Genomic DNA, 22,928 nt, shown 5'->3' with positions numbered 1-22,928 from the left:
GGAGCGCTCACTCGGCCTACCAAGCATGTTTTCGGGGATGTGGGAGGAAACCGGAGTGCCCGGAGAAAACCCACGCGGACACGGGGAGAACATGCAAACTCCACACAGGGAGGGCCGGAGGTGGAATCGAACCCGCACCCTCCTTACTGTGAGGCGGACGTGCTAGCCAGTGCCCCACCGAGCCGCCTGAATATTTCATTTTAATATTAACTTGGATTACTTATATGCCTCCTGGCAAGGGTTACGTAGAGCGGTATGTCAGGTGTAGTATCTGAACCGCTATCTGAAATTTCCCTCATCAATTTTATCACACCCAAAGTCTGCTGTCATAGGCTCTGGTCACCCTCAATCATAATGAGAAGTGCTAAAGGAAATGGATGGATGGATGGATGAATAACGTCAATTAAATTAGCCAGTGACTTGTTTGATTTCCAGTGCATTAAGCCATATTCTCAAATTTCTTCAATGATGTTCTGTCTGTCTTGTTCTAGGGTTTTCTTCCGCAGACATTATGCAGTGAACAGCGTAACCTTCAGTAGCCTTGACCCAAAGGACAGGAGGTGGGCCAGCCAAAGATTGTTATTGTCTAGCTGCAGTTAGTATTGAAACTAACAGAAAATCCGCCGATTGCACCCTGGATCACTTGGCTGCATCTGTTGCTGTGATCCTTGCATGGTTTTATGTGCAATGCTGGATTTGAGCGCTTTTATGCATGAGTGAGTGTGCGTGTGCGTGTGTGTGTGTGTGTGTGTGTGTGTGTGTGTGTGTGTGTGTGTGTGTGTGTGTGTGTGTGTGTGCGTGCGTGCGCGCGTGTGTTGGTGTGTGTGAGCATGCTGCCTGCAGCTGCCTGAGCCTGCTCTCTTTCTCTTTGAATAGGTGGACTAACTCAGACAACACAACTGTTAAGTAAGTGCTCTGCTGTTTGTTTGGTTACTGGCGTGACAAAGCATGTATGCTTCCTTATAAATGTAAATGATAAGGACCAGGATAGCCTGCAAATAAATACAGCTTAAGTAATGCAAATATACTGATTAAGCCAATTTTACTAGCTGGTGTGCTTTCTTTGCTAGCTTGGGCAAACTCACCCTGTCTCATGCTACACTTCAATACCTCTGGAGAGGAAGTGTAACTTCTTTTCATTTACCGTAATTTTCGGACTATAAGTCGCACCGGAGTATAAGTCGCACCAGCCATAAAATGCCCAAAAAAGTGAAAAAAAACATATATATGTATATAAGTCGCTCCTGAGTATAAGTCGCCCCCCCACACAAACTATGAAAAAACCGCGACTTATAGTCCGAAAATTACGGTACTTCATATTTGCAGCATGTAGGTATGCTTTCCTAGGTAGCAAAAAAAAAGCATTCATATGAAAATGCCTGAAATGATATTTAATGGGAATTGAAATTGTGGGTCTCAATATTTTTGTCCATTTTGGTGTATCAGAGTAGCGGCTGCATGGTATCAAGCAAAATTCGAAGCTGTTTTATTGATCAAGCAAGCAAATTGTTTTGGTAAAGCTTTTTATTTCACGTGTGCCATGTTCGTTATGATCTGTACAGTATTTCTCAGTTTTATAGCGACACAGTTACAATACCCCCAGCAACAATATGAGTGATTACTCTCATTAGATTGTTATTTGATGAGCAGGGATGGAAACCACATTTCTAATTATTGGGCAGAAAAAGTTTAGGAAACCCTGGTGTGATTGATGAGACCAGTTGACCAAATCCTTACTGGCTTGTGCACTTCATAATCCTCTCCCCCAGAGTTTTCGGTTTCGTAGCCAAGAAACCGGGCAGCTTGGCGGAGAACGTCTGCCACCTGTTTGCCGAGCTGGACCCGGAACAACCAGCCTGTGCCATCGTCAACTTCATCAACAAGGTCATGTTGTCACAGCGCCGGTAGAGAGGAACTGCTTTTGTTGTGAGCTTGAATCCTAACCCCTGTGTTGAGATTCGCTCGTTAAGGAGCTAATCGGACTCAAGGGCATGTGACATTTTTTCACCAAAATGAAGTATGTTGTATCTCGATTCCAAAGGGCCGAGTAACCTCCAAAAGCATTTGATCTGACGCACCTTGCAATTCTAAACAAACAAACAAACAAACAAACAAACCTCAGAGGAACTGTTACAAAAAGACCAAAACACACATGCTCTAATATTGAAAGTTCTATTTGATCAGCACCTGGCATCACTAAAATAAAAGTCTATTCACTCACCATGGCAACGCAAAGCAGCCCTGATAACCTGCTGAGATGCCATGTGGGGTTGAATGGATCACATCAAAGTCTGTCATTACTAAATTCTCTAGGTGCCGATATACTGAAAAATCCAGAGTTGATGAAGTAAGGTCAGAAGTTGTAATCCATACTTTTTGGCTACAATTACCAATTTATGTTTTGTATAGTCCAGTACATTCTAGGGCAGAAACATCATATGTAAACAACTAGTTATTGAAATTTGCATAATCGGATTATGCTGCAAGTTGAAAACCGAATGAACCAGCTGTGTGAGACCAGATGTAGATGATTTGTAGCATCACAAACTTTGAATACGTCCCAGCTGACATTTAAAATCTAAAGACCAAAGATCTGATGAGGTCTAGTGTCACGTCACATATGAAGGGTAACTCACATGATCATTAACGACAATCTTGTTACATTCCCCCAACTCATAAATCGTTGGTGACATGTTTGAGACTGCTGAGCGTTAACAAGAATGTTAACTTTTTAACCGTGCGAGTCGGAGGCAGTTTGAAAGTATTTCGTCGACCAAGTGTCGTTAACTAAAGTAACGCAAGTGAAGCAGGAAAAGGAGACGTGAGGAAGAACGTACAGTGTTATCGTACTCTTGTTGTATTGAAGATCATTTTCACATGGAGACCAAAAATGTACTTAACCAAAGATGAAGCACTCTTGTATGAATTAATAAGCTTTTTATCCAGCTATATTTTTGTACTTAACTGCTCCTTGTAGGTCTGCTATGCATTTATTTTAGCGTGTTGCCTTCATAAAAAAAAAAAACATTGTTTATTACAGCGATAATATATTGTGGTCTCTGTATGATATCGCCATGTCAAGCACTATATTATGTAGTAATATATTTTCACATGCAGCTATAGGACCATGTATGAGACATAACAAAAGGAAAGTTTTGTCTGAAAAGGATATTCTGCTCTTTTGTATTCAGAAAATAGAATAAAGTGATAATGTGGTACCTTACAATCTTGTGCCACTGGTTATTTTAATTTGTGGTGCAGGGTTGTGGAAAAAAAGAGTGAAGAAAGTTCACATTATTAGTTTTTATTCACATTTCCTTTAATGCTTCTTTAGCCTTAGAACACACAGTCGTTATTTTAAAACATCTGCTAAAATGTATTAGTCAGAGAAAGCAAAATTTTACAAATAACTTCAAAAATCAACAACAGACAACTAGAAATCTTTACAGAGATTCTGATAAGCAAGAAAGGATTCAAGTCAAACATGCATACAGATTCCCTCTCCAGTGTGATTGGCTCATAATGTTGTACACACTTGCCTTGCGCCATCCAAAACTGTTCAAACGCAGGCGTGTAGCTTCACTTTTTCCTAATCAAAAATATTCATGTGCACGATAGGTGAAAATTTTTTTTGGGCTTCATTAAAGAATGCAGCAGGAGTAACCTTTGTAGCCATACACAGAATTTCCAAGGCACTTTTGCTTTGCAATAACGTTTGCCCTTGAAACTGCAAGCCCACAACTTTTTTTTACAAAAAGGTCTAGTTAAACATTATAGTTTGCAACAAAATTTTCGGTCAATGGCACGGTGTTAAATGTAGCAGCAAAAATAATAAGTAAATACATGCTCCCTTAAAAAGCTTATATGTGGCTACGACACTGCAATTCCATTGTGAGTGCTTTGACATAGGTTTGAAAATGCTTTCTGGTACCTGAATCCTTTAAATAAAAATCAACACGTAGCCTTCGTTAGGAAGCTGCTCAATTCAAGAGGCAGTTTGGTCCTCAAACCAGATATTGTGCAACCTTTGACCAACACTTCAGAGAACATTGCTACCCATTGCTGTAGTAACTAGACTTAGCTGGAGGGCACAAAGGCACAGTCGACGTAGTGATACGCTTCCAGGCTGTTTTGGGATGTTCGCACCAGGTGTGATGTTTTCACGGAGGTTCTGAAAACACAGGCAAGAATAGAAGACACACAGCTATCATGCTAGGACACAACCATTATTTTTACTCTCCAACTGTGCCTTCTAAGTTATGTGAATAGCACTTTGACCGATATATTATGAAATGTCTGTTTATTGTGATGTCAAAGAGGATAAATATGATGATCATTTAACCAGAACAAAGGTGGTGCATGTCTATACTGGCCTCTCACTATTATGTTTGCCAGTTAAGTCATCAATAATAGAAGACAATTAATGTGAACGTACACGACAAACACGTTTCTACCCTTGTTAAGAAAGCCAATTAAAATTGCTTGTAATAATGATGGTGACAGATTAAGTCAATTTCCATTTTTTATATATATAAAGAACTTAAATCTAAATGCAAAAAAACACGAGGCTAACAGTATTCCGGAATGGATTGTGTTTCCACTGTTGTAATATTTCTGAGACATTTCTGTGATTAAGGGCTATATAAATAAACTTTGTTTAACCTGAATGTAGACATACTTACTGCATAAAAACAAGGATCTTGTGGACCTTGATACTGCGCATGGTGCAGAAGGCACTGAAAAGATACATGAAGACAATTTGATTAATTTAATAAAACTAAAATGAAAGCATGATTTGTATTTTTAACTGATGCAGGCAGCACTTTGTCATCAAGCCCTCAAATTACACGTGTCATTTTATTCACTAGTGTAAAATAATGAAGTTTCCTTTTTTCATTCTTCAAATGAGAGCATTTGCGAACTCAGTAAGCATTTTTGTGAGAAGAAGAAAAAAAAAAAAACTTTAAATGAGAAACACTTCTACTATCCCTCAACTTGACACTTACTAGACATACGGTGCACTGTTGCCAATCTCCACGCTGACCGTGAAGTTCACCTGTACAACAATGAAGCGGAGTAAAATCCAGCAGGCAGAGAGAGGAAGGATTTCATAGCCACATACGTATGTTGGCTATGTCTTCATGACAACGTACCTGACGCTCACTAAGTGGTGAAATGGTGGTGGCAACATTAAGCTGATGCATACCGATCACCTTCTTCATGTAGAGCACCTGGCAGTTGATACTCTGCACCAGCACTGAGAAAAAGTTTGGGTTGCTGATGTTCAGTGTGCTCTGAAAGGGAGATCGAATGAGTTGAGTATGAATGAGTTACACTTGACAACTGTAAAGAGAACCCTGGAATACACAGAAAAAGTCTGGCTAATTTGCATAATTGGCAGAATTTATCCAGATAGAAATAACCAAAGGATAAGCAGAGCTGTAGTGTTATTGCAGATTAGCATTAGCAATTTGTTGAAGTTGTCCATGTAATTGTGTAAAACGCGAGGTAGCGGTCAGGGCATGCAGCCCGACGAAGCACACACCGTTAAGTTCATCTGGACGTTGTAGGTCGTGGGCTCAAAGTGCACCTTCACAGCATGTATCCCATCATCCAGCACAATCACCGATCGCGGGAAAAGGAAGAACGCCACCAGCATGGAGGCAAGGAAACACAGCACGACGGACAGGACCACGTAGAGTTTGCTGTGATGATGACAGTTTGTACGTTAGGTTAGAACACAAACGTGACATGCTGGGTATTGTAGTGCGTGCACTCATGACTTACGTTCTTTGAGGCTGAAGCCTTTGGTCGCTATATGGAATCAATGCAACCAGTTCATTGACTTGACCTATTGGGGGAGAGACAATCTCTCATGCAAAAGGCTAAAAACAGTAAATTGCATTGACTTAATAAACTGCTGTTTCCTAGATGTGCTGCAAATCTTTTAACTTCTCCATGAGACTGGTCGGTTGGGCAAGAAAGAGTGGGGGGGGGGGGGGGGGGGGGCACCAATGCTCATGTGAGAGACGCTCCATGATTTCAGCACAGTAGGGAACCTAGATCTGCAGAGTCAGTTCAAATAGTGGAGCCCACAGTTCACTGCAAATAGGGTGAAGGTGCATTTAGATGATGCACATAACTGCCAGCATAAGTGAAGTCACTTGGGGCTCCAAGTGTGTTTTCCAACACAGGGGATAAAAATAGTTTAAAAATCGTATTCTTGCACATAATAAGCGGAAGTCACATCAACAACTCAAGTATGCTAACAACTCGTATGCAAAGGCGAATCTGACATGCACCCGTTTTACTAACCCGATGGTATGCGTCCACTTCCTTGACAAGCTGGACAAGTTATGCTGTCTCTGCCGGTGAATTCCACGTAAGGAAATTGGGCGATATCTTCCCTCCTGACAAGTCCATCCAATGAGTCATCGTCGGTGTCTTTCTGGGTCTCCTCGCCCTGCCGCCCGGGGGTCTTCAGCCTCTCCTGCAGGATAGACAGTCCGCGAGAGAAAGCGCTCCCCATGGCGGACAGCTTGCCTCCGCTGTCAATGCCTGGTTTGTGTCTCTTCGTCTGCAGGTTGGTGACAACGAGATCTTTGTTCACAAACGACAACATGTGTTAGGTTTCATTGCTTTAAGCGTACTGCGGAATTAAGAGTAGATAGATAGCTGCAACCTGTCAACCACCATCAGGACATGAGCAGTCAATCAGACGCAAATCAAACGTAGCAAAAAAAATAAAAAAATCGCAGTCAATCAAACACTAATCGCCAACTATAATGTTTACTAACTATACCGGTAAGAAGTGTAAACAATCAAAGCGTTTACCCTCTCAGTTTGATTCCATCACAGCACCAGCACGACAGAGCAGTCGAGCCGTTTCCGGCAATTTCATTTTGTCATGGTGCTTTCATGTAACTTACGTACGTTTGCCAATTGTCAGTCGTCCATTGTTTGGCGTCCAGACGTTTCCAGTGCCGTGACGTCTTGTTTTTAAGACAGCCTCATGAACAACGTGGAAGTGTGTAGTGGATGTTACCATATTTTAATTTATAGATATGATAACAGCTTGCATGAGCCTTCTTTAAACAGTTGTAGAAATCACTTCGTTGAACTTGAACGTTGCCATTTGAGATGTTCCATACCAGTTGTTTTCAGACCGATACCTTTACGAGTATTCGCTCGTCAGGCTCGCCGATACTAGGTTCCGATACCGTTACTTCTTTTGATATACGTACAGTAATCCCTCGCTATATCATGGTTCACCTTTCACGGCCTCGCTGCTTCACGGATTTTTTCCCCACAGTGCATTCAGATGAAAAAGACACTACAGAGCGGAGTCAGGCCGCAGAAGCGCACTATATAGTACATACTGGTGATTAAAATAATTGTTTTACTGTAGTTATCTGGAAGAAAATGTTTACTTCTCTTTGTTAAACAAATGCCTGGGCCTGAAAACAAGTTTTGTTCTTTGGTTTCAATGTTATACCTTCATAATAATGGTAAAAATAAAGGTTTCTACTTCACGGATTTCACCTATCACGGGTTCTTTTCAGAACGTAACCCCAGCAAAATATCGAGGGATTACTGTACTTTGTAAAACATAATAAAAAATGTGAATAGATATTCTTTATGATACAGATGATTCATTGATGTGTCAAACTGCCTCAGTATGGTGCCAAAAACTGCCAGAATGGACTTATAGTGGTTATAATACAATTAATACAATTCCTCATCTGCTGCTTCTAGATGTGATGGGTTAGTCGCCTACTTTCCACAAAACTATTATGCTTCTATTTCATAAATGTGGCAACAAATGTACAAAACAGAGAAATGTATCTTCCCTGACCAGGATTTTGCAATCCTAAACTTCTACCTAAGAACTGCCCCTTGAGTAATCAACATTGAATTAATTTTATTACATATTCTATTTAGTAATTGTCATCATAACAATTGTAAATAATGCATTTTATAAATGGTAATGAATGGTTGTTTGAATTTGTGGATGAACTCCCTTACGTATTTTACACACACATTTTTGATTAAAAATGAGATGTGACCACAGAGCACAAAGTTTTGCCTACTCCTGGCATACGTTTGAATATTTAGGAGACGCTACTTCCTAGAATCGGAGAATCAGCACAAGGGGGCAGTGTCTGCAAAGAAATTCAGCATGATAAACTATATGCATGCATTTTACGTAATTAGGTATACACAAAAGGATGTGCATAATGTCACAATTAAAATAATATATACACACACACACGCACACACACACACAAACACACACACGCACACACAATTTATTTTAATTAAACTGTTTTGCCATTTTATGCAGTTTTGGTCAGAGAGTGCAGTCACATTCACAGCGTTTGTCTGTGTGTCTGTGCATGCGAGAGTGTGAAGCATGTGGGGAAAGTACAAATAGAAATGTGTTTTACAGCTCTCGACAAACAGCCTTCACAGTAGCGTTATTTAGGTTATTTAGTACACTGAAAGGGCAACGTTGTCAAGCTTGTCTGACCGGAGTGGAATACTGTCCATTTGCCAGTATAGTAGCAGAGTTGAAAGTCTCTTGCAGTTCAGAGTAATTGAGCCAAAGCAAATATTATAAATGGGAAAAATGTCTCCACTAAGCAAAACTGTTACAAGTACCTATACATACTGAAATTGTGAAAACCAGGAGTCATTATTGACAACTTTGCAAAAATATGTCTTTAAAGGCCCACAACTTGAAATGGAGGTGAAAATGTGTTTTGCCTTGTCTTTTTTTGTGTGCACAACAACGGTGATGGCAAAAGACAAAAAATGCAATGATGACCACAAAAGACCAAAATACTGTAATGTAGGAAATTAGTCCACAGTACTGGTACTTAAATAAATTACAATGTTAAAGTTATAGTATACACGATAATTTCACCCAACAGATGCTAATGTAAATAGCATGTAACTTGAAAGATTGCAGCAACCACAAAGCATACGTTGTATAAGTGGTCCAGTTTTTTTTCTTCTTACTTTTCCAGCAGTACGCTGCTGAATTTTTAGGAGAACTCACTGGTGTGTAAGTAAGCAGCAGGCGTGTAAGACACATGGAGCTTGGAAAGAAGATGAATGGACATAAATCACTGTTTTGGCAGCAGGCTTTCTGTGTGCGTGTGGATATTTTCCACTGTGGTTTTCACCCTGTCATTTTTCTCTGAGCAGTGTTGAAGTTGTGTGTGGAGACGAAATTTAACACAAACATTCGCTTGCAAAACGTAAAACAGATTAAAATGTTGTGGTGACAAAGCTGCCTTCATCACATAACAATTAAATTCTTCTCAAGTTAACATCTGCTAGTTCATTTGTATAGACGGTATTTTTTTTGTTTTGTTTTTTTAATTACAGTGACGATATAATGGAAACCTGATGATGTGTTGGACTGGTTGAGCCAATGAACGAGTGAAGGGACGCCATGTCACTTCTCAATAAATCTGTTTGAACGTGTGCTTCCTCCGTGTGGTTTCCTGGAAACTTTTCAGACATTTAGCTCCACCAAACCGCAGTTGGTCCCCGTCAGCCAACCGGGCCTTACAGTGAAAGAACCTTATTGTCTACTGCCTGTCTGCAAACATTCAGAACAAGTGACTCAGTGAATGAGTTTTTATAAAACTTTGGAAGAATTTTTCAGGACATTTGCATGGACCTTCCAACTTAGGGAAAATTGCACGCAAACACACACACAGAGTTCTTAACATTACAACTTTTTCATTGTTATGGTTGCAATGATACAGAATTCACAAACAACTTGCAGACTTTGCCAAATCATTTTTACCCATCTTAAACACGAACAATTTCACTTCTCTTACTAAACTGTCAGGTAAATGCTCGAGTTAGCGTCTGCAATTATGAAATTATGTTATGTAACACTCGCTTTATTCATGTTCTTTTTTTCCACAGTCCCACAGCTGGCAGGCCCAGAGCTTAACTCACATTAAACCTTTCACATCCTTTCAGTCCGGCAGACTTTGCAAAGAAGTTGAAAAGTATTGATCATTAGACAATTACCCGAATAGTTCCTACTCAGTGATGGTCTTTATATGTGCCCTAGCTTGCGACTGACTGGTGACCAGTCTTACTTTGGCCTGAAGTCAGCTGAGATAGGGTCCAGCAACCAGCGACCCTATGAGTTTTGTCCCAGGAAGTATCACTTGAATTTCAAACTGGGCATGTGCCAAGTAATTCTGACCAATCAGAATCGGCCTTTCAGCCTTGCGGGATGCATCGTAAAATCTGGGCAAATATTTTGAGATAATAAATTTAAAACCACATGTTTCCTGTACCACTCACTGATGGGACAGTTATTTAATGTACCACAGAACATGCCATTACATAACTAGCACCCCCACTTCTCTTGCATAAACAAAACAAAATCTGATTTATGGTTGCATAAAAGAAAATAAAACCAAAAAGGTCTGGCACAGATGACCAGTACAGTCATAAATGCAAGCTTCTAAATTATGATGAACTGTCAAGTTATACTGTATGTGATTTCTTGTTAGCATTGAGATGTACCAAATGAGTTTAACAAAGAAAACGTCGAGTAACGGGAGTTCTTATCATTTGAAAGTGATTCTTTTGGTAAAATAAAACGTATTCAACTTCTATATTTTAAAAAGATTAAAGATTAAAGATTAAAGTCCCAATGATCGTCACACACACACCTGGGTGTGGTGAAATTTGTCCTCTGCATTTAACCCATCCCCGTGTGATTTTAATCCATCCCCTGGGGGAGAGGGGAGCAGTGAGCAGCAGCGGTGCCGCGCTCGGGAATCAGTTGGTGATCTAACCCCCCAATTCCAACCCTTAATGCTGAGTGCCAAGCAGGGAGGCAATGGGTCCCATTTTTATAGTCTTTGGTATGACCCGGCCGGGGTTTGAACCCACAACCTTCCAGTCTCAGGGCGGACACTCTACCACTAGGCCACTGAGCTCCAGCCACATTCTCTATGTATATATTTAACAACTAGTTGTATCGAATTTGTTTATTCTCCATGCTTGCAGTGTTTGATGTTTTTTTCTACTTGTCCTTCTACACCAATCTTAAAGCAGTAATCTGTAAAAGTTTGACTTTTACTCTGTCTGTCTGAACTCCACAATGCTGATGTAGCTTTGGGAAGATTTCCTACAGAGCTGCTACTTGTTTGCCTTTTCATTGGGCTCTGAATGAAGCAGTTCAAGCAAGAGCACCGGAAATCACTCCAATGAACAGCTGCTACCGTTGAATCAGCTCTTATCACACACAGCACGCTCACCCTCCTTTCTGCTGTGATTTTTGCCTCCCTCCAACTTTGTTGGTCCCTCCTTTTTTTCCCATATTGTTTCTCTGCAAGCAAATGGCTCGCATGAGATCTTTCAGCAGTCCAACTCACAGCAATTTCCGTTTGGTTTATTTTCTGCATAAAATGAAAAGAAGGCTCAGCGGGGTGAAATTTCAGACTCTTGCATGTAAAAACGTCAAATGTTGACTCGCCTAAATGTAATCCTTGAGCAAAAAAGAAAATATCAAGCCGGTAAGAAGTCTGTAATAAAATCATCTACTTATTGGATTACATCACCTGAACATACACAAAAGATCTTTGGAGATTATGGTTTCATCCTGTGATGTCATAGAATGAAGATGCTGGGATGAACAATATTTTGGAAACAGTTCTCAAACATTCCTGTGTCACTCGGTCACTGACTAATATTCTTCTATAGACAAGTTTGTATGTGTGTGTGTGTACTTTTCAAACACCAGACATGGATGTTCTTCATCTGCTTTGCTGGGAGCCAACACTAATCTTAGATGAAGGCTGGTCTAACTGAATGTTTGGGTGAGGCTCCCTATATGTTAGCTTTTGACAAGCATCCTTGTTTTTCACCAATGCGCCAATTTGAGGATTTAAAGAGAGGAGTGACTATCCACTCGAGTGAAAACGCAGCCAACATGGTATTTCCTTTCTTTGTTTTGCAGTCCCATCTAGCTGATTTGAAAGTGGATTGAACAACACACATCTCTTTAACAAACCAAATAGTTGAACTGATATTTTTCAGATCTACTGTAGATGACATTTTGGACCAGGAGCAAACTAAATATGAGCTTATTGCTTGGATGACGCATCATCGCGTGGGGCTCTCCTCTCTGCTCATATAAGGAAGACTTGTCAGTAACTGAAGTGAGATCAGTTCAGGATATAGTGAGGAAGGCGGGGGACATCTCCCAAGAGACATACCAGATTAGGTGAAGAAGTCAGGGGAAAACATTGCATGGGTGAAAAAAATACAAACAAAACAGAAGATTCCTTTATACTGAGCTCATAGGGAGTCTCCCGTACATAGACTCAGCCTTTTCTCTTGAGAGGTTGACCCTAAAGACCAAAGAAGGACCAGTCCGCCTATTAGCATGCTTACGTAAGAGCTCAGTTTCTTGGCAAAGACCAAAAGTATTTCAGGAACAGTCTCTTCCCTTTTCCCTGTTTGACTTCATCACCGTCTTCTTGAAGCTGCTTCTCATCAAAAGAAGGAAGGACTTATTTACTCGGTCGGCCGGTGTAGATAATTGGATTCTGTTCTACAGTACATACTGTGACTCCTCTGCTGATCTATCTGCTCTCGCTCTCATGTCAAGGTTTGTAAATGTTTGCAAGCACTGATCAAATAATGCATCTTTCCGCATAGCTGCGTGAGACGGTAAATTGCTTAGTCATTACACAAACAGGAGAGGTCTCATCAATATTCTCACTTTCAAAGGCTGGATGGGTTGAGCTTCAACTACTACTTTTAGTTACGTCACCGCGTTTTCCAAGTAACCAGTAGTGACCCTTAAGTGGCATTTTGCAACAATTTACCGATACTAAATAAAAGCAAGCTTCCCAGTAGCTGTTATGTGGCCGAAAGGCCTTCTTTGGTCATGTCACTGTGATCGAAAGCCAAATAAGTCTGCCAGACTGGAAGCTACATTGCTGCTGCTTGACCGACCTCTGGCAACATTCTACTGACACGCAGACGATAGAAGTGCATTCTGAGCCTGGAGATTAAAATGAAATTCTTTAACAATGGAATGAATCATCTTTCTTTTCTGACAATTCTTTTCTGTTAATTATACTTTTTTTTTCATTGAGAGTAATGTCTTGTACTTCCTTGTTGGATCTCAAACACTAGAGGGAGTGAAGGGCTAATAACTGGCGCTTGAATGCAATGTGTCAGTAATTGAGAGAAAATCCAGTGAGGGGAAAGATTGTTTCCTTCTTGGGCTCTTTGAGATCCAGAAGCACATCCTGTTTAACACTTTACTGTAGAAAAGAACTCAAGAGTACAATAGCTCTTACTGGTAGGCAACTCGTACATTCAAACACACAAACGATCTGGCTAATATGTCAATTTTAAAACTTTAAATTTGCCCATCACTGCACTAAACATTCACCTCCTTATATAAATCCTAAACTCATGATTTGCTTCAGTGTTTATCATAGTCTGTCACGTTCTCGCTGTCACTGCATAACCATGGCAACTAGGTAAACACACTGCAACACGATCCCTGAGGGACATTTCACCCCTATACGGGCAGAATGATTTACTGCAGGTATGTTCTCTCTTTCCACTTTGAGCAACCACCCTAAACTCGTCAAAACAATTTGCTGGTGACAATTCTTCCAAGAGGATAAATGGTTTCACACAGGATATATCTTCTGGAGAGAATGAGAGTGGGAGAGGGTGGAATTCCAAATTTGATCTCTAATCTGCCTCAACCAACAAACCGCAAGGCCTCATCATAGCAGACCTCTTGAGTGGTGACATTTTGAGCGGCAGTGTGAACACCATAGCTGCACACCAGGTGCAAAATAATACGACCATGAAAAGACTAAATCCAAGCATTGGGATTCGGATACACAGGCAACAATGTAAAGTAGAACTCAGTCGTGTAAGTACAATACTGGAAGACAAGATCTGTTCCCATTCCCGACATAATCTGTAATTTCCTTCTATGTTTTACTCCACAGCATCTGGAATGAATTCCAAATTGGCTTGAGGGCATGTGGCGGCCAAGCATCTCATTATTAAAATGATTTAAACATGTCACAACCTTCAAATGAAATTCCAGGATCCCCTGATATTTCACCTAACATCATAACGTTGTTATTAGTTTAGTAGTCTGGTGAACAAAGCAAAATCGATAACATTGCTATCAGCAATTTTGTTCAGTGAAATTCCGCTTATTTAAGATTTGCTATTGTTTCACAATAAAAAAAAGGTTTTTGTTAAAAATATTATTTTTATATGATGAAAAATGAAAAGTAGTCATTGGAGTCAAGGGATTATGGTCAAATGATTCATCTTGATTTTTGTCGGGAAGGTGATACATTTACTTGGGTTGTTAGTTATGCAGGGTCTTCACCATAAATGCATGTGTTTTTTTTAAAAGCTCAAATTATATGAAGGCCATTTATATTGTGTTTTATGTGTGGTATAAAACTATCAACATGGGCAATTAGAAACACAGTTTTGACATGTCAACTACTCAGGGTTTTCCACGCTTCGCTTCAAGACTTAGTCCCTATCCCCTGCGAATAGTAGGAGTTTACTCTACTTTTGACGTTTTTAAATACAATAAAATCTTTTCAAAGTTGTAAAAAAAGGCAAGCTTAAATAAATAAAAAAAAAATAAAATAAAAATATAAATCAAATTACAACCCAACATTTTTTGGAGGGGGGGTATGTCTTTACCCCCAAATATTGTGATTTTAACTTGGTGGTGGCGCAGTGCCCCCCACACCTCCCTCTAGCTCCACCAGTGGTTGCCAACAGATACACAGGGTGGATTTTTCTCAACTCACCACCCTCTCTCTGCTGGATTGGTAGCGTCCCTGGCCCTAACTAACAAGTGAACTGACGGAATGACTGATAAATTAACAAATTCAAACCAACTCATCACCGCATAGCCTTTTACCTCATCTGATTAGTAGTGGTAATGAGACTTTGAAATAGTTTCAAGTCTCCAACTGCACACAAATGAGTGCGCAATGAATCGGGGGTTTTGGCACATTGCTCAAGGGCACCTTGTCATCACCTAGGAGCTGGCATCTCTCAGCAGTCTCCCTCTGTCTGTTTTTGTGCCATAGTTTAGATGCCCAAGGACTTGAGTTCACATAGTCCCACCCGATTTCTCACTCTCTTTGTAGTTCACTAAAAATGTGTCAAGATTGTGTTACAGAAACTTTTTGTTCTCATACACTAAAGGAATATGTGACACAGTGGTGTAAGATATCTGTTTTTTTTTCCTTTGAACCATTTTTGTTTATGAGTCACCTTCCTGGACCAGTTAATGTTTTGACAGAGGGTCAAGCTAAAATTTGGAGCAATTTAACAGCAGACTCTCCCTTCCTGTGATGCAATTCCTCTTTTACAAGTCAATTTCCCATACACTATATTTAGAGAGAGTGTGGAAAACTGCTTCCATGTTACAGCAACTCAGGTAGATAACAATCAAGTTTATTTAATGTACCTAAAATAGAATATAATTAGAACATCTATAGACTTTGATGTAGAATTATGGGAGAAAATATTGGGATACGCTTCACAAAGTTGTTCATTGTGAATCTACGTTAAATCCCCTTGCTGTTCGACCTCCAAATTGTTTTCTTATTCTAATCAATACATTCCTATAGAAAATGATTGACACTGAATTAATGGTCAAAGTGACACCATCATTAAACCTTTAATTAACAACTGCATAATCTTAACAAAAACAATCAATCAAACAGTAATCCTTTGGTGATGTGTGGTGAAAAGAAGCCAGGGATTTGAGTTGATTTACGTGTTAACAGCTTTTTGCTTCATCAGCTGCCTTATAAGTGTAAAAATAAGCTAACCATTGTATTATAAAACCTATTTTCTGCTGGTTATTATCCTCAATGTGTCCTGATGCAGTGATGAAAGTACATGAATATTTTGGGAAATGGGGTCTCTTCACATGTATACCTTGCCTTGTTCATTTATTATAATGATCCACCTGGTATTGCTTCAATGTTATTTTACTGAGCTGCTAGGACAATGTGTATGGCTTTCCTTCGTCAGTATAGCATTTATGGTTCCGTGTTCGTCATCACACATCTTCTCTTTTCCATCATTGGTACTCTTCTGTGGTGACACTACAAAAACACAAAATAAAGTCCAATGGCATACTTGCAGGCCCTATATTTTCGAAATACCATGACACCCTCCACACGCATCTATCTACACAGCTCAGAATGTGCCTGCATGTACGTTGATCACATCCACCTAAATTGGATTACATCACTTGTGCAACAATTTAGACCTGCTTTTAGCCAGTCTAAATATGAGTCTACTGTGCTTTCTCACCAAAGTATCAGGAGAGCCAGGGTAATGTAACCGAATCGTTTTAGTGCATTCCAATTTGGAGGTTCCACAAAATACCCTCCCGCAACTCAAATGTTGAACTCCTTTCCCCATCTGTTGCAACATGTCGTGGCTGTTGACAGTATGGGAATGACATCTTATTGGACAATTTTTAGGCGACGTAAAGTTCCACGTCAAATAAATTGTATAGATCAAATCAAGTCAAATAAATTGTATAGACCTTATTTATCTCTAGAAAGAAAAATACATATTCTGCTTTGAATAGAGTGGGCACGTATTTAATGGTTGGATCCAGTGAAACTTCTGAAAAAGATGTTTGGTGAGCCCACTGAAACTTCTGAAAAAGATGTTTGGTGAGCCCAGGTGCTCAACAACAACATTCCAGAATGGCAGCCAAATATCCTGTCCTTTTGTTTTGCCATGACAGGCAGACAGACAAAAGCCGACTACCTTGGAGATCCGGGTTTAGAGGACCAAGACCAAGGCCAAGCTCAGAATATCTATATCAAAAGAAAGAATATGTTAGGTTTGCTGTATAGTGCAAAACTTTAAGATTCAATCATTTACTACGGTCCTTTGCTTTGCTACAAATTAGTCACTCATTTAAAGAGTGCTACAGTTAATGACTGAATAGATGACCCTTGTACACTCCATCATAAATTGTATACTTGCTTCGTCTTGGAATTGTTATCGCTGTATTTTTAGCAGAGGAAAGATTGTAATCTTACTGCTTAAAGCTTGCCACTTTCTGGTAACAACGTTTTTGGGTGGGCGTAGTTTCCACGGCAACCAGACATGAGTCACCCGTGTCAAGTTTAGTTGATTCAGCGCTTCAAGCGAAGTCTTGGATTCCCAGCTCTCTTTCCCACATATGCAACATGGCTGGAAAATGAAAATGAAGGGATTTGGTTGGTGGCACGTTGCCTAGTGTTCTTACTTGATTTGCCCTTTGCCCAATCTACGTCACTGCCCTCCCACGCCCCTGCTCACCTTTCCCTCATATTACTTTCAGAAGTCATCTGCTTTCTCACTATAGCTTGCCAGCCCTTACAACTATTTTGTGTGTTTGCACTGAACACAGCCCTTGATATGTGGTGGTCTTTCGTTCATCATTCCTTGAATTGAAATGTTGCATTATAGCTGAGTAGTACAGTATTCACGAAAAACTTTTTCACTTGTGGGCGACAACATTTGCGGAGTGTTTAAAGTCACCTCATCAATGCTCCAATGTATTTACTTTAACTTTCATTTTGTTTTGCTACCCTTCTGTCCCTGCAACCTTTTCGCAGAAACCCCGCCCTTCACTCCGTCTTCTCACTGGGAGGAAGCTAGAGTCAGATGACTTACTCTATGACCCACACCCAGCAGATGTGTGGGCCACGGGGAAAGACAATGTGTGTTTGATTGTGTGACAGCGAGAGTCGAGAGAAATGATTCATGGTGTGTGTCTAGGCCAAGCCTGTAACTGTTTTACTGCAGAAAAAGAAGGCAGAGATGAAACACCGGCACTTTACTCTGGCCTGAAGAGAGTTCTGAAAGGAAAACTACTTAAGTCTACTTTAAACTGTTTATCTAAAGTACTTACAGCCACTGATAACCTATCATGAAGCCGCTCTTAATGACAGCTTTAAAGTATTTAAAATGAAAAAAAAAAAAAAAAGGTGATGCAACGTGCACGCAACACTGACCTGAGATTATCTTTAACCATCTTTTAGATCATTTGGATGACTGAAAAGTTGCACACAACTTCAGAGTTTGTAGCTTTGTGCAATATTAAAACCTTTTTTGTCAATAATTTTGCATAAACTCCTCATTGTACAACACAGGAGTTTGATTTCAGAGGCAAAGTTGTGTCAATTGAGTACATTTTTCATAATATACGTATGTCCAAAACAACCAGCCGTGACATGAACCCCATCATTGGCCCTAAAAGAGATTTCCCCTCATTCAGCCAAAGAAGACTACTTGACCTTGATTTGAAATTTCTCTCACCATGGTGTCAGGCGTTTTTGCATTCCGAGGATCTTATACAAGTAAACAATATAGGGGCTGACTTTCCTGGTGATGTCTAGTCTCTCCTCCTGGTTTGAGGAGCAATAAATTCTCTGGCTCTCCATTGGGAGACCAGAGATTTCTGAGGAATTACTGGCATGCTCAAGTTATTCCCATGGGTTCTTTTAGTTCACTCCTTATCTGCCAATCTGTCTCCTAAATATGTTTAGTCCCCCATCCCTGTTCTCTGGAATTCCCTCTCCATTTCCGCCAAGTCTGCCCAGTTCCTTCCAGTCAGTAAATTAGTGTGGATTTACAAAATTTATATTAGCTCAAATCAACACCAGTGATTTAGATAGTGGCTACGCTTACATGGACGCATTTATTTGGATTACAAATGCCTGATTAGAATAAAAATGCTCCATTTAGAATATTCAGACTGCACCAAGCCCGTTCTAATCAAGATTTTATTCCAAACGAGAGAGACGGTTTATGTTGATTGATAATTCTATTGTCATGCAGGAAAACATTTATTCAAAAGTTTAGGAACAAAGCGCTTTTATCGAGCATGTCTGTAACGTCACTATACATGTTTCTGTTATTTCCGGAATCTGCCATCTCCCTCTGTCTATTATCGCATGCAAAATAGCGTACAGCTGGCCTCGTGTGTCAAAAATGAACTCCAACAAATACAAAAGTGCCATCTGGAGGATACATTGCAGTTCAGACTCGACGTGACAATTTGGATTATAGAATTTTTGTCCATGTGCAGCAGCTTGCGACAAAATTATCAGGTTGAGAAAATATAAAGTGAATCTGTCCCAGGAGGCTGTTTCAGATTGCAACATAATTGTCCCCATGGGGACAAAAGTCTGAGTTTTATCATTATAAAATCTTCCGTAGCTATAATACTATACAAGTCAGTAAAGTCTATATTTCAGTTTGATTGTCATCCTTGACACTTTTGCTGATTGTCAGTGGTACCCTACAGAAAATGCGTGCCCATTTTAGTTTGATTTGTTGTCTAACACTCACAAAGTTTAAATTAAAAGTATTTGCGACACAATGTTCGATATCAATGATATAAGCTAGATGGTCTCTTAGAACTAAATTCAATTAGTTTATGGAATAATAGTAGATAATTAAGAACATTTATGATTGAATCTAATTCAGCTCTAATTCCATTGGTATGCTCTCAATTGCAGGCCGCAGAAAACTGCCAAAGTCTTTAACACGATTATACATCACAGTGTATGTGTCACATATCAGGTTGGACTAACAAGAATACAGATAAACATGGTTTGCTTGGACAAGGCATGGGAAAATGACCTTATGCCCAGTCCGGGCTGCTTTTGAAATACCACAGGTCAGAGTGTACATTTTTCAGAAGCAGAAAGAATTTCCTACACTCAATGCAGACTTGGGAGAATGCTGGCGGGAAGCCAGAACGGAAGCCTTGGTGGCTCTTTTCTTATGCTTCATGTGGATGAGTGCACACTGGTCAGAGGATGCTGAGGCTCTTCATATTGAAAGACTTGACAAGGTGAGGACCCTTGTATCACCGTCCTCAGTGTTGGACGTAATTGGCCCAAAGTGTTTTGCTCATGTTTGACCCCAGTCACATACAGGCATAAATTTACATCTTAGTATGGATACATTTCTGTTTATTCTTTCAATTTTTAGTCATCCAGAATCACGCCAGACTTGACGTCCTTGCTCTCTGATACCACTTTGCCGTCCACCAAAGTCTGAGTCACTGTTACCACTTTGGTCTCAACGGTCTTCTTTTTGATAGTGTCCTCAAGTCTGAAAAAATAAACAAGAACAAAGTATTTTTTAGCTGTCAATGAAAAATACCTTGGTTTGGATTTGAGTCTACACTATGTTGTGTGAGGATTGTTGCCATACTTGCGCCAACTCACTTTAAGTCTAACCCTCCGTCAAGCAACCGCCTGTACTCGGCTATCTCAGCTTCCAGTTTGATCTTGATGTTGAGGAGGAGTTCGTATTCACTTCTGTTTTGCTCGATGTCAGCGCGGAGTTGAGTGAGCTCTTCCTTCAGCCTCAGAATCAGCTCGTTGTATTTTTTCACTTCCATGCTGTAGCGCATATCAATGTCCTGGATTGTGGCCTTCAGGTTCTCGAACTGGTTGAAAAGAGGTTGGGCTATTTCACTGAGCAATTATTTTGTATTATGGATATTCAAGACTAAAGTTACCATGCTCAGTGCTGACTGATATTCAATCTCCAATGTCTGATATTTCCTCTTGGTTTCAGATAATATCTGTATTTCTCCTTTCAGGGCTGTGTTCTGCTCAGTTACTTTGGCCCGCACATCTTTCATCTGCGCACAATATCAAAGATGGAGAGTTCTTACTGGCACTCAACAAAGTGCCTCAAACTAATCACTTGGAGTACCTGGTACTCGTGCCATTCTTTGACTTCCTCTGCATTCTTCAATATGATCTTCTCATACTTAGCCCTCATCTCTTCCATAACCCTGCTTATGTCCTGCCCTTTGGGGGCATCAACATCCACATGGACTCCAACCTCAGTGATCTTGGCACGCAATTCAGCAACATCCTGTCAAAGGGGAAATAAACAGGGAGTGATTTCCTGAGCAATGGCTATCCTGTGCAATCAGTCAAACAATGCATAAAATGGTACACTTTAGAGATGATGCTTAAGTGTGTGAGTCGTTGAATTGTTTTTGGTGAACTGTAACGCTCTACTGTTGGCGCTCCCTCACAATATCACGGTTCTTCTTAAGGGTGATTAATTCTTCCTTCAGTGATTCAATGTCGCTCTCCAAGTGCAGTCGGATCACATTGGTGTCATCCAGAATCTTTCGAAGTCTTGCAACATCAGACTCCACTGTCTGACGCATGGATAGCTCGTACTCCATCCTAGAGAGTGAGTGTCAGAGAGAGAGAGAGAGAGAGAGAGAGAGAGAGAGAGAGAGAGAGCGCGAGAGAGAGATTTGTTTGATCATATTTGTTTTGTCATAACTCCAAATCGGAACCCAGAGCTTAAAAAACTCAATACTCACTTGATCCTAAAATCATCTGAGGCCAACCGGGCGTTGTCAAGGGAGATAGCAATTTTCATGTTGCCCTTAATCTTGTCAAAAATCTGAAACATTCATTCATATCAATGTATGAAATTTATGATTTTGTACATTGATAGACAGTTTGTGATTTTCACTTTGATCAATAAAATAGTTGAGAAAGCAACCTAGGATAATACTATATATCTATCATCGCCACATAAAGATAAAAAACTACTATAGTTAGAGGTCGAGCTCAAAATGTAACAACAAATGTTCTAATAGAAGAGGTTTCGCAGCATCCGCTGCAGGTCCACCAGGTTCTGCAATAGTTTTTTCCCTGCTGTCGTCAGACTGTTGAACATTCAAACGTAGCATTCCTCTGCACACTTGTAAATACTGCTTTTGTCTCCTGCACTGTTCACATACTTTATCACTGCTGCACTTTGTACTTTATAATTATCTTATTTCATATTTTTATATAGAATGTCACTTTTTTTTTTAACCAGCCGAAATACCTCTACATTGCTGAAAGCCGTATGCAACGAAATTTCGTTTTGTACACACCTAGTGTTGACAAAATGACAATAAAGTTCTGTCTAAGTCTAAGTCTAAGTCTAATATAAATTGGGATAAATCATGATTTTTGTGTTTGGTTATTCTGCTATCTCTCCATCTCCTTTTACGAAACCATCTATTTTCCATAAGTATCCTCCTCTGGATCGTGGCAGGGGCTGAAACCTACCCCAGTCCATTTTTGTAAACTACAGCCTAAACCGGTCATTTGGTAATCATGAGCAATTGTAACTGTTGCAATGGGAATCTGCAGTGTTACGTTGTCTCACCTTTGCTCTCAGATCTGCAATGATGGCATTATATTTGCTGTACTCCCTCCCCTCCAGTGGGCCTCTTGTCCCAACGGCCTCTCTGATTTTGATCTCCAGCTTGCTGTTGGCCTTTTCCAGACTTTTCACAGTCTCCATGTAGCTGGCCAGGCGGTCGTTCAGCTGCTGCAGGGCAAACTTCTCATTCTCGATGGCCAGGATTCCAGACGTGAACCCTGAGGACAAGTAGTCATACCCACCGCTGTACCTGTTGCCAACACCGCTAGAGATCAAGATTCCACGGCCACCTGCCCCGCCATACACAGTGGGGGCGTACGAATAAGTCTTCTGTTTTACGGCGAGGGGCTCCATGGCTAATTGTTGATTGAGCAGAAGCGTCCGGGGCAGGAATCTTTGGCTGCTGAGAGTAAACCTGTAGGAGAGTGCTGGAGTCTTATATATAATTGTGGAAGGCAGTATTCCCTCTTGCCACACCTCTCCTAACTATATTGCATTTTCACCTGACCTTCCCCCCGGGGATCAATAAAGTATCTATCTATCTATCTAACCTTTAACCAGTCTTTGTAGACTTTGTCCAAGCAAACTATCAAAGACATGAAGGTGTGCTGGCATTTTCATTACACTGCAGTATGTTTGATATC

General features: G+C 40.3%; 3 protein-coding genes and 1 long non-coding RNA gene across 14 annotated transcripts in view; 1 reads left to right on the top strand and 3 right to left on the bottom strand.

The window, feature by feature from the left end:
* Nucleotides 1–3,223, top strand: part of tns2a (tensin 2a) — a 40,937-nt gene extending 37,714 nt beyond the window's left edge. For 3 of the 4 annotated variants that reach the window (XM_037246023.1, XM_037246022.1, XM_037246025.1), the window contains exons 26-28: nt 492–560; nt 877–906; nt 1,770–3,223. In XM_037246023.1, coding sequence (XP_037101918.1) covers nt 492–560; nt 877–906; nt 1,770–1,908 — 238 coding nt within the window. In that variant the 3' untranslated portion in view covers nt 1,909–3,223. The remainder of the gene's footprint in view (nt 1–491; nt 561–876; nt 907–1,769) is intronic. The other variant, XM_037246024.1, reaches the window with a different exon arrangement.
* A 78-nt stretch (nt 3,224–3,301) lies between these two features.
* Nucleotides 3,302–7,034, bottom strand: tmem106c (transmembrane protein 106C). Of its 8 annotated transcripts, none has more exons than XM_037246032.1 (8): nt 6,934–7,034; nt 6,316–6,600; nt 5,788–5,851; nt 5,546–5,705; nt 5,154–5,294; nt 5,007–5,056; nt 4,683–4,736; nt 3,302–4,171 (listed from the first exon to the last, which is right to left on the bottom strand). In XM_037246032.1, the coding sequence occupies exons 2-8, from the start codon at nt 6,527–6,529 to the stop codon at nt 4,078–4,080; spliced, it is 777 nt and encodes a 258-aa protein (XP_037101927.1). In that variant the 5' UTR covers nt 6,530–6,600; nt 6,934–7,034; the 3' UTR covers nt 3,302–4,077. The 8 variants fall into 8 exon arrangements, with proteins under 8 accessions (XP_037101927.1, XP_037101929.1, XP_037101925.1 ...); XM_037246034.1 differs by having other exon boundaries at nt 6,316–6,577; nt 6,930–6,946; XM_037246030.1 differs by lacking the exon at nt 6,934–7,034 and adding an exon at nt 6,835–6,918.
* Nucleotides 7,035–15,873: 8,839 nt separating this feature from the next.
* LOC119116934 lies at nt 15,874–17,279 on the bottom strand. Its single transcript, XR_005096391.1, has 3 exons — nt 17,133–17,279; nt 16,855–16,904; nt 15,874–16,175 (listed from the first exon to the last, which is right to left on the bottom strand). It is a non-coding gene; the product is annotated as an uncharacterized LOC119116934 (long non-coding RNA).
* A 2,764-nt stretch (nt 17,280–20,043) lies between these two features.
* Nucleotides 20,044–22,741, bottom strand: LOC119119456 (keratin, type I cytoskeletal 18-like). The gene is made up of 7 exons (XM_037245828.1): nt 22,288–22,741; nt 21,446–21,528; nt 21,146–21,302; nt 20,815–20,979; nt 20,615–20,740; nt 20,319–20,542; nt 20,044–20,202 (listed from the first exon to the last, which is right to left on the bottom strand). Exons 1-7 carry the CDS (start codon nt 22,636–22,638, stop codon nt 20,076–20,078), a joined length of 1,233 nt encoding a protein of 410 aa, XP_037101723.1. The 5' UTR covers nt 22,639–22,741; the 3' UTR covers nt 20,044–20,075.
* Between the last annotated feature and the right edge of the window lie 187 nt (nt 22,742–22,928).

Source organism: Syngnathus acus, chromosome 2 (genome assembly GCF_901709675.1).
Source record: "Syngnathus acus chromosome 2, fSynAcu1.2, whole genome shotgun sequence".
Classification (NCBI taxonomy): Eukaryota; Metazoa; Chordata; class Actinopteri; order Syngnathiformes; family Syngnathidae; genus Syngnathus; species Syngnathus acus.
This window is presented reverse-complemented; position numbering and strand designations above follow the sequence as displayed.

Excerpts from the sequence above, each read along its gene's own strand:
- tmem106c (XM_037246026.1), bottom strand. The coding sequence starts at position 6,622 with ATGTTGTCGTTTGTGAACAAAGATCTCGTTGTCACCAACCTGCAGACG. Across the intron at positions 5,057-5,153 it reads CACCACTTAGTGAGCGTCAG|GTGAACTTCACGGTCAGCGT; the intron begins GTACGTTGTCAT and ends ATTGTTGTACAG. Across the intron at positions 4,737-5,006 it reads AACAGTGCACCGTATGTCTA|TGCCTTCTGCACCATGCGCA; the intron begins GTAAGTGTCAAG and ends GTATCTTTTCAG.
- LOC119119456 (XM_037245828.1), bottom strand. The coding sequence starts at position 22,638 with ATGGAGCCCCTCGCCGTAAAACAGAAGACTTATTCGTACGCCCCCACT. Across the intron at positions 20,543-20,614 it reads ATCAGTCAGCACTGAGCATG|TTCGAGAACCTGAAGGCCAC; the intron begins GTAACTTTAGTC and ends CTTTTCAACCAG. Across the intron at positions 20,203-20,318 it reads GACGGAGGGTTAGACTTAAA|ACTTGAGGACACTATCAAAA; the intron begins GTGAGTTGGCGC and ends TTATTTTTTCAG.